Source organism: Pecten maximus, chromosome 13 (assembly GCF_902652985.1).
Source record: "Pecten maximus chromosome 13, xPecMax1.1, whole genome shotgun sequence".
NCBI classification, from domain to species: domain Eukaryota; kingdom Metazoa; phylum Mollusca; class Bivalvia; order Pectinida; family Pectinidae; genus Pecten; species Pecten maximus.
Genome location: NC_047027.1, coordinates 14,272,169 through 14,283,697, shown reverse-complemented (window position 1 = coordinate 14,283,697; position 11,529 = coordinate 14,272,169). Strand labels below are relative to the sequence as shown.

At 35.3% G+C, this 11,529-nt stretch overlaps 1 protein-coding gene across 1 annotated transcript; it reads right to left on the bottom strand.

Annotated features, from left to right (window-relative positions):
• Window positions 1-423: 423 nt before the first annotated feature.
• LOC117340471 lies at window positions 424-1,896 on the bottom strand. The gene has a single exon (XM_033902230.1). It carries the CDS (start codon window positions 1,894-1,896, stop codon window positions 424-426), a length of 1,473 nt encoding a protein of 490 aa, XP_033758121.1.
• Window positions 1,897-11,529: the final 9,633 nt, after the last annotated feature.

Sequence of the window (11,529 nt, the reverse complement as noted above, 5' to 3'; positions counted from 1 at the left end):
TATGAACCCTAACACCCCAGCACTTCATGCAACCCGTATTTGTCATCAACTGACAGGCATGATTTGGGCTTAAATGTCCTACTCCGAGTGGTTCAAGATTCCAATTTTCCAAAACACCTTTGATATTAAGTCCATCAAAATCCTTTCTGGTAAAATATGATCCATTTCCGTCTGAGCTATTCATTAGGAGCAATATCACATGACACAAAGACAACAAAATAACCCCCTGTTATTTGAACATCGACTCTATGACATCAACCATAGTATATAGTGTTGTATATTACTGGACATTTCTGTCAACGACGTGAATGGTGGGAGATCATAATCTACAGAATATTTTGGAACTATCGCTGGAGTTTCCAAAATCAAGATTGTGCAACTACACGGGGACTTAATACATAAAGAGGAGATCGTTTCTACCTTTTATTTGTATTGGAGTACCTTAATCGTTGTATCCTTGTGTCCGATCCAGAAGGTACCGTCCTCGTGTAGACTGATACATTTGGGTACACATTCATCACACGTATAAACAGTCCTCATACAGCGTCCAGTATTACCATCAATCAGTAGTACTGACTTGGTGACAGCATCTGCTACTAGGACATCACCAGCGGCATCAAAGCAAACATCGCACGGGTAAAACTTTGATAACTGATTGGAACTTACATTTGGTGTTGTTATACCAATGCAAGAAAATTTCAGGTTGAGGTGTTTATCCATCACGATGACGCACGGTTGTGTTTCTGGTTCCTTATCAGCTATGTAGTAATTATAGCCCTTGGTATCAACGGCAGCTACATCCCCGGTCTGTGGACAGGATGTCATGTGACGGGGAAGTACTGCCACCTGTCGACAAGGACCGCCCGCTCCAGCTGACAATGCCTGGCCGTCCGTAGTATACAGTTGTATTTCTCCCGCCGTCCCGACCACCACCATGTCATCGCTATTGACACACAAAGAAAATGGGGTCTTGGTAACGTTAAATTGAATAACAATTTCACCATCGATATTAGATTCACGGATACTTCGATCAGTTCGTACACAGAACCAAACCCTACCCGTGGTTGGGGATACTGAGATCGAGGTGACTCCAACCTTACATTCGATCTTTTCCTTCACTGTACCGTCTAACGACATTCGGAATACATTGTCCGAGTAGGTTACCCATGCCTCGCTACCAGTATCTTTACATGTACGACACGAATCGTAATAAAAGGATGTAGTAAACTCATTAAGAGTCACTGGTTTCAGAATGAGTTTGCATGACTGATCTTCTCCACCCACTAGTATCCTACCAAGCATACGTTCCAGGAGTTCGGTGGAAATAATCCCGGGTTTGAACTCCACTGTCTGCAAAGTTCCGATAGAGGGCGATGCAGTGGATGAATTCCTAATTTCCTGCGCTAATGTAGTGACGTCAACGGTTGTACCGGATGTCAGTACCTCCTGGCATCTGTCCAATTTTGGCTTCAAGTCCTCTCTAAGATGTTTGGTTAGTGCAATTTTATTTTCCTCAGAAATACTTGCATTCAGTGTCTCTAGCTCAGTACAAATCCTCATTAAGAAGTCAATAGCATTATCGATGTTGTCTTTCAGCTTTTTGCCCTGACGTTTAATGTCACTGATAACTTTCTGATATTCTTCTCCGTTTGTCTCACTTTCATGAATATCTTCCTCAATTTTAGGAATATCCGTTTTGGAAAGTTTGTCAACATACTGCTGTATTTCCCGTTTCTGGTCCGCCACGTAATCAGTAAGTTTACCTAGTGTGTGACCATTATGACTGTCTGTTACACATTCCATACACAGTAACTCGTCCTCACACGATTTACACACATACAAAAACCCCATCCCTGGATGTCGGGTACAGCCGGGTACTGGCATCTGTGCCGCCATGTCTCTAAATGTAACGCCTCTGCATCGGTACTCTCAATATGGCGGCGACATTTTCTATGGGTGTACTTCTGTTTAGGATTACTTCCGTGTATGTTCTATTTTAAGTCACAGGTATGTATTTGTACAAATCCAGTTCAAACGTAATTGATCTATACCTGTACTTTCGTCGGCCAGATTATATTGTCATCACAACCAAAATGAAAACAATGGGATTTCACAAATAACACAGGCAGATTACATGTATAAGTTTGTGATATCCAGCTAGTGTTGTGCTAACCATCCAGCAGTGCAGTCAGCTATGAAATATTATATGTCCTTCAGAATTCTTAAAGCGACACATTCCTAGTGTGGTATTTTTTTTAAATCTATGTTTGACGCCTTCTCAGTAGAATTAACAGAACTTTTTATATAATCATTTGAATTCGGAACGCATTACATTATCAAATATGCGATAATTCTATATAAAATACACTGCCAAACTACACGTAGATTTTTACCTCCCCCGATATGTTTTACTGTTATTGCAGTCAAACCAAAGTTTTCTTGTTGTCCGAGGGATGTGTGTTTTGGAAGGCTACGGTATGTACTTGTTAGGTCTCCTTGTGATAGGCCGGAACTTTTGTCGATTTATAGTGCTACCTCACTGAAGCATACTGCCGAAGACACCCAGCAGGACACCCCACCCAGTCACATTATACTGACAACGGGCGAACCAGTGGTCCCAATCCCTAATATGCTGAGCGCTAAGCAGGAGCAGCAACTACCATTTCTAAAGACTCTGGTATGTCTCGGCTAGGGGACAGAACCGGAAGCCTTCCTCACAGGGGCGAACGCTCAACTAAAGGCCAAAAATGAGGCATTGTCAAGGGAGACATTAGGAAGAAAAATACCGTTGTGACTCTCCGTAACACAGTCCATACAAAGTAACTGGCTCTCGCACGATTTACACACGCAAGCAAGCAAAACCGCATCCTTGGATGTCGGGTACAACCAGGAACTGGTGTCGGAGCCGCCATGTTCTCACTGTGAATATCAAGCTCTTTTTAGATCTTATCCCTGTCTTCTGTATGTCAAAATAGCTGTTACGTCTTGGTGTTTGTGGAAGTCGTCTTCCGAAAATGGGATCGATAAATCTATATTTATTAACAAATACCCACTTAAATTATTTTTTGAATTTAGTCCACACTACAGTAACAGCAACCAATTCCCGCCTTAAATAGGTTTGAACTGATGTAATACACATGTGTTATGTGTGTTTGCACATTAGCGGACAGACCCAGTCGTAAGTGCGGCTAGTAAACATTGGGTCGTGCGCAGACGTACCGACTGACATAACAACATGTATGTAGCACGGGCCCTTGTAGTACGATAAAAAATTATGCATGTTTTGTCGAAGTACTGCTTTCCGTTTTATCCCCGCGAATAATCGGAAGATAAGTCATTTTGATTAAGTTTTTTCTATTTGTAACGGAATAAGGATTTAGTGTTAAACTTGATATGTGCACTGCCATAGGTATAAGTTAAAATGAATCATACCTTATATGAAATGGACGGAGGAAGTAATTGACAACATTTAAATATCCTTCTGTATCAGGATTTAAAAGTAAATATATTTGTTTCATGCCTTTAACCCTATGCATGAATGATGGCGTGTGCTACAAAATCAGCAAGAAATGGAAATTAATATGATTATACTATATTGTGTACGGCCAAGTTCTTGACGCAAAAATATGAAACTACATATTGAGATCGTATCTGTTCTGTTTAGTACACACTCATATAATGCAATAATAGAATATTCTATTAAGTTTGTGGTAATTAAATATAGGAAGCCATGTCAAAATATTGTTTTGTCCCTGTTCAATTTTGTGTGTTTGTTACGCACGACTGATTTTCAGTTCTATTAGGACTAATGCTCATTTGACATTGGTCATACATTCCTGGTAGGATTATCTGTGGTGTTATTTCGTTGTTCAATGTAATGTGTGTCTTCTTGCTTAAACAATCACCAACAATTTATGTAAGTCATTATAAAATAAACAATTTTTATTACATTTGTAGCATAATTGATTATCAATTTCATACGCTGACAAACAATTTGACATTACGATTGCGCGACATATAAAACCTCCGAATTCTATTTGATGTATGTTTTTGGAATGTAATGCACAAAAAAATAATAGATAATGATAAAAAACCAACTAAAACTAAAACACACAGAACGAGATAAACCCCTGAGTATGTCATTATCTTGTCAGGTGCATTGTCATTCTTAGACGGGGAGAACACAAAAGCTTTATCGCATTATGTAACACCACAAGGCCAATGGACATAGTGTGCAACTCTGCAATTATATAAAATATTTTAACTGACGCTCAATTTGGATTTCGTCCTGGAGTTAGTACTGTGGACGCTATCTTTGCTTTGCAATCAATTATTTCAAAAACTTTGTCAGAAAAAAAGAGATTATATTGTTGTTTTGTTGATTTTCGTAAGGCATTTGATTACGTTGATAGGGTAAGTCTGTGGTATAAATTATCAAAGTTGGGCATCAGAGGTAAATTCCTAAAGACAGTTAAGTCCCTTTATTCTTTGGTAAAGTCGTGTGTATTAATTAATGGCAGATGCTCAAATTATTTCACAAACAATGTCGGATTGACGCAAGGCGAAATATTGTCCCCGTTACTTTTTTCTTTATTTGTTAATGATTTTGAAAATAGTTTTATTGAAAACGGTGCCACCAATTACGACTTTGGAGAACTGAGTTTATTCCTACTACTGTATGCAGATGATTTAGTATTAATCTCTGAAACAGTCGATGGTCTTCAAAATCTTTTAGATAATTTATATGAATACTCCGATAAATGGAAACTAGAAGTGAATACGGATAAAACCAAGATAGTTGTTTTCAGAAATGGTGGCCGTATAAAAGACAATGAATTCTGGAAATATAATGGCTGTAACATTGATATAGTAGACAATTTTTGTTATCTCGGTGCCCTGTTCAGATTTAATAATAAGTTTACCCATATGGTTAAGCACGTGGCTGATCAGGGTCGTAAAGCACTTTTTGCTTTACGGTCCAAATGCAACCGCTTTCAACTAAATATTAAGACATTGTTAAATCTTTTTGATACTTTTGTTGGAAGTGTTTTAAATTACTCTTGTGAAATATGGGGGAGGTATAATTGTACAGTAATAGAAAAGATTCATTTGGAATTTTGTAAAAATATACTTGGTGTAAAGAAATCTACCTGTAATGCTATGGTTTATGTTGAATTAGGTCGATTGCCACTGGCAAATGAGCACATATTTAGGATGATAAAATATTGGTTGAAGTAATTAAGTCATGAAAATTGTATCTTGAATGAAGTTTTTTGTTACTAGAAACTGAAAAAGTTTATCCAAAATCTAATTGGTTAGTATTTGTAAAACAGAAACTTTTTGAACTTGGATTGGGTTTTATATGGATGAGGCATACTCCTTCCGACATCGGATTATTACCTTTGATTAAACAGCGTCTAGAGGATCAGGCTAAGCAGACGATATTTAATTCTTTAAGTATTTCTAGTAAGTGTGACTTTTTTTTTTTTTTTTTTTTTTTTCAATTTCAGATAGTTTATTACCTAGTCTTTCATCTTCAAACATTGAACCAGGCTACAGATCAGACCATTCACACTCAGTAATAGAACTAACTTTCACAACTTTTGAACGGGGTAAGGGACTTTGGAATTTTTTATTTTTTTTTTGATAAAAACACATTTTATTCATATTACACATAATACATGTATATACAATACAACAGGTGTCCTCCGCAGGAGGGCTTTCACTCATTCATTCATATTTTTCTACTTTCACTCGTCATCCTTACAATCAGCATATTTTCACTTTTTCTCGTTTTATGGGTATTTACATTTTGTTTATTTTTTTTTTTTTTTTATAACATTAATGAAATAGAAATCTATATAGATAACAATAATAATCAGTAAAGAAAGGAATTGGTAGATTAATCTCACTATCTCGGAACACCTTGGATGTGTTGTCATAGAATGAAATCCGTGGTGTTCCGACTGCTCAGCGTGATATCGTGGCCATGCACATGTGTTTCTCGAGGATGCCGTATGGCGAAGGCTAGAATTGGTATGTATTATTATTTTATTTTGTTTTTTATTTGTTATTGCGATAAATATGCCATATATTTTTTTTGAAACAAGAAGTTAAACTTCGTTACCTTTAATGTACCGTAGACTACGGCGTAGTGGTTTCGTCTGCTCAACCACGGACCAGAACACGTGTTTCATTTATCGACCTAATTACGTATGCCTTCGTTTAAAGAAATATATCAATGTATATATTTGGTTATATAGTATATACATAATTATACTTATTATTTTAGCTTTGTTTATTGCTATTAATTGTAAAATATTGTGGCTATTACTTGTAAAATATTGTGAGGAATGTTCCTCCAATATGATATACGGTTCAGGTTCCCCTTTAGGGCCCCTCTGTACTAGGTATAGGGTCAGAGGTCAGGTATCTGTGTATATTTCTGTGATGTTGTCTATTGAATGTCTTGTTAAATTTATGTGTATTGTTTTATAGATTTTGGGGCGGAGTATTTTGAAGAGGAATTTCCCTTTTAAGAAGAGGAAGTAACTAGATCCTTGGAGAAGTAGGGGTATTTTTGAAGAGGATTATCTGTTTGGTGTGTCTTTCTATAGAAGGGGAAGTACATCTTGGAAGATTTTACAACTGATTTTTCTGTATTTGTTTTCTTCAATTGTCATTTGTATGTCTTGTTTAAGAATGTTAATAATATCAATTTGTTTTGTTTTTGTTCACTGATGTAGTAACTTTTGTATATACTGTATCCAATTACTGTTAACAGGTGGTTTATTTCATTATATTTGGGGTATTCTATTTTATATCCAATAACCAAGTTTTTTAATGTTAGCATATCTTTTTTATAACCAAGGGTAATAGAGCAAGTGTGACTTATATAAGTATCTAGTGGACAATGTCAATTTAAAATATTATTTAACCAAGTCATTACATAAACAACATAGAATTGCAATAACTAAGTTACGCTTGTCTGCACACAATCTTGCTATAGAAGTTGGTTGAAGTAGAAATATTGACAGGAAAAATAGACTTTGTATAAACTGTACTCAAAACGAGGTTGAGGATGAATTTCACTTTTTACTTATATGTCCTAAATATTCAGAGATAAGGAAGAAATTTATCAAAAATATTACTGGGATAAACCATCTGTCTTTAAAGTTTTAAATTTACTGAATTCAAATAAAATAAAGGAACTACACAGATTAGGTAAATTCATTATACACGCAAATAAACAGAGAATGATGTAATATGTGTTTAATTATGTTGCAAATGTATTGATAAATGTATATATAGATTAATCGTAAATATTATAATGTACCTTATGTAATATGTATATCATAATGTTAATGTTCATCTTCATATGTTATCCTTTGTATTCCGTACAATATGTCATATTATGTAATATGTTTTGTACACCACTGATTGGCTGTCAAGCCAAAAGAAATAGAATGAATTGAATTGAACTGGTTAGGGATAGACTGTACATTGACGGAGAGCAGTATTTCTCAGGTGATGAAATGATTCAACATCCGGAACATAATGACCAGGTAACGTACAGTCAGGCATTACAGTAACTAGCACATATAGAAACCCTACGCGGAACGAAAAGCGGGAGGTCTGCTGCATCGACCCCGAACGGAGATGGTTCGGAAAGGCCACAAGCTCGTGCCAGGACATCTTCACCTAGTGACCAGTCCCCGATTGTTACAAGGAAAAGGGATATGCCAACGACGCGACAATCACCTTCTGGATTGGGGCGCGTTCGACCACCGCGACTTCTAACAGAGGATTTGACCCCATCGACACGCCAGAACGCCCGCGGTCCAGATGAGTCCGTACCAAGACAACGGTCCGCGACGCCGTCAAATGGAAGTGGAAGCGGCCCGGCCACAACGGCAGGTTCGGTAGAGGACGCGATAATAGACACTCGAGATAGGAAAACGGGGAGAGCGTGACAGTAATCTCATCGAAGGTTTGCAGATCTCTTACGGACAGGCTAAGTGAGGATGGCCTTCTGAGCAAGTATGATATCATATGTTTATAGGAATGCTGGTTAAGCCAGATGACATTATACAGCTGATTATGCGGCGCACATTGTGCCGAGAATAGACGGAAAGGGTGAAGGAACTGTTATATTTTTATAAAGATGAGTTAAAAATTACTGTAACATTGTTGAAAATATAATGGAACGTATTGTACTTTAAGAAAAAACCGTGTATTATCAGTTGATGATGAGATACATGTATTTTTTTTTTTTTTCTCTGAATAGTATCTATTATGAAAAACATGATGAAGACCTCTTTATGAAAATTAGAAGAAGGTATTCCCATATACTCGGATCCCAACACATGTAACATATAATAAGCTTTTGGTGATTTTAATAGTCAAACCGGAGAAGTTGATGATTTTATTACAGCTGATCGTATTGGTTATATATCTTGTAACACTTATATCTAATATTTCTAATTACTTACCTGATAAAGATATGAAAAAGCGTATAAGTATGGATAAGACTGTCAATTAATTTGGCCGGCGATTACTATCTTTGTGCAAAACAACCGGTTTACGTACTATAAATGGAAGGCACGTAGGTAATGCTGCAGGTAATTTTAGTTTTTATAACTCGAGAAGTTCGAGAGATTATGTATTAACACATGAATCTTGTTTTGAAATTGTTGAAAGCTTTGAATATGGTTTGTTTAACATTTATTCTGACCACTGTCCAGTTTTTTACTCTCGGTGCCAAAAAATGTAGGCTATCTAACGTGGCAGATGAGTGTTTCGTGAGGCAGGATGGGAGAGTTCAGGGAGTGAATGTGAAATGGAAGGATGCTAATACAGAGGAAGTTGTGAGAGTGCTTGACAGTAATATAGATAATTTGATAGACATTTGTGATGCGGATGATCTCAGTAAGAGTAGCATTGATACGAGTGTAGATAATTTTGCATGTGATTTAAATAATCTTATTTTACCTTTTTGTACTCGTACTAAGAATGTTATATGCAACAATGTCAAAAAAATGGGAGAAATACAATTCTGTATGCCGTGTGGAACACAGGTAAAAAGGTGACTGTACAGGTAAAAAAGACAACTTATATGAAGCAGTATATAATTGCCTTCCCATTGTTTCCTGAAACAACACCTACCTATTGTTAAAAAAATGTTGGCGTTCAGAGGACACCCCGTCAGAAACATAGAAAGGACAGATGACAAACCGTGGTTCAATATACAGATTATAAAAAGCCCTTTACACGTTTAATAATAATAATTGTAAGAGTGATGGAAATCGTGTTAGATTAACTAACAAGAAAAAAATGTATAAATCATTAGAAATTAAACTTAAAAAAGCATACAAGTGACATCAAGGTGACATGTTAAACTAAATGAGAAAATATAACCCTAAGGCATTTTGAAAGCACCCCCAAAAAAGGAAAAAAAAAGACTTTTTTCGATCATTTTCAAAAACTTGCCGCAACCAGCCTAAACATAAACGAAGATGTAAATGATTTTTGCAAGAAGATGAAAGTAAGTCTCATAATGTAACATTTGAAGAGTTAGACGTTAACATAACAAATGCCGAAATATTGTGCGCAAAGAACTTAAATACAAATAAGGCATGTGGTCTTGATGGCATTTTAGATGAATTTGGCTTTATAAAAAACCTATCAACGATTGATGTTATATTTGCATTACAGTCCCTACTTAATCAGAGTCTAAAAATATGAATTGATTATATTGTTGTTTTATTGATTATACAAAGGCATTTGACTTTATTAATCGACAAAACATGTGGTTGAAATTAATTAGAGGAGAAATTGATGGAAAGTTGTTAGTGTTAATTCATAGGTCATTGTATAACGATGTAAAATGTTGTGTTAAGCATAATGGCTCACTATCTAATTATTTCAATTGTAAAAACGGAGTGTTTCAAGAGGAAATTTCATCTCCTTTATAGTTTCCATTATATGTAAATGACTACGAAATGCAATTTTAACTGACAACTGGCCATCGATAGAAATTCAAACTTTAAATCTGTTTCTACTGATGTACGCAGATGACATGGTATTTTTTTCAGAAACACCAGAGGGCTTAAAAGATATGTTAAATTCAGTAGAAATGTATACAAAAATGTGGAATATAACAGTCAATACGAATAAAATAAAAGTACTTGTATTTAGGAATGGTGGTATTTTGAGGAACAACGAAAGTTGGACACGGATGTCATTTGGAAATTGTAAACGAATTCAATTATCTGGGTATTTTACTAAATTATAATGGAACGTTTAGAAAAATACAGCAAAAGGTAGCAGCAGATCAAGGGAAAAAGCTTTATTTTCAATTTTGAATGTGTGTCGTAAAAATTATTTCAATATTGAAACTCAATTATCAGTTTTTGATACATATGTTAGCAGTATTTTAAGTTATGGTTCAGAAATATGGGGCTTTCATAAAGCGTTAGACGTTGAGAAATTACATACTGAATTCCGTAAACAGTTACTCGGTGTACGGAAAATTACTTGTAAAGCTATGGTTTATTTAGAGCTAGGTACATATCCATTGACATTGTTAAGGAAATTAGGAATCTTTAATTATTACATTTTTACCAGTGAAATATCAAAAATATTCATTCTATAAAAGTGATATTTTTCACTAGTGAAGAATATCATATTCTTCACTAGTGAAAAATATCACTTTTGCTGATTCGACCAATCAAATTAATGCTTAGAAAATACCAAAATAATTGACCAATCAGAAAGCCTGACATATATGTCAGCACCTGGACAGGGGGAACTCCTTTTTTTTGTATGCAAACTTTCGTTGTAGGCCTAGTTAGCATGCGGGTAGGTTTTTCGTTGATAAAAAATGTAATAAACAGAATATCTAACAGTGTCTCCAGTAATACCAAATATATTTCACTCGTGTGGCTAATATTTTGATATTTTTCACTCGTGCTGCGCATTCGTGAAAAATATCAAAATATTAGCCCCACTCGTGAAATATATTTGGTATTACTGAAGACACTGTTAGATATCCTCTATATATTGGATAAAGATAGTAAACACTGATAATTATATTTTAAGATCATGTTATAAAGACATGTTAGAGCATTACGATAAATGAGTGTTAAATATCAAGAACGAATTATGTAGATTAGGCCTAGACTATATATAAAAAAAACCCAGAAAATATTAACAATATTTCTTACAATGTAATTAAAGACAGACTTTAGATATTAACAGACAGGATTGCATAGAACAAATTAGAACATCTTCAAAGGGATTTTTTTTATACATGTCTTAACAATGAGATTTAGTATTCAGGGTTATTTGAGAAAACCATTAGGGAAAGGGTACTGAAAAGAAATTACTAAAATTCGACTGTCAGCTCATGATTTATATGTAGAAAGAGGTCGTTATCAAAATATCCAGCGACATTTGAGAATTTGTTCTGTATGTAATTTAAATGATGTCGAGGATGAACTTCATTTTATTCTTAAATGCCCATGTTAT

Excerpts from the sequence above, each read along its gene's own strand:
- LOC117340471 (XM_033902230.1), bottom strand. The coding sequence starts at position 1,896 with ATGGCGGCACAGATGCCAGTACCCGGCTGTACCCGACATCCAGGGATG.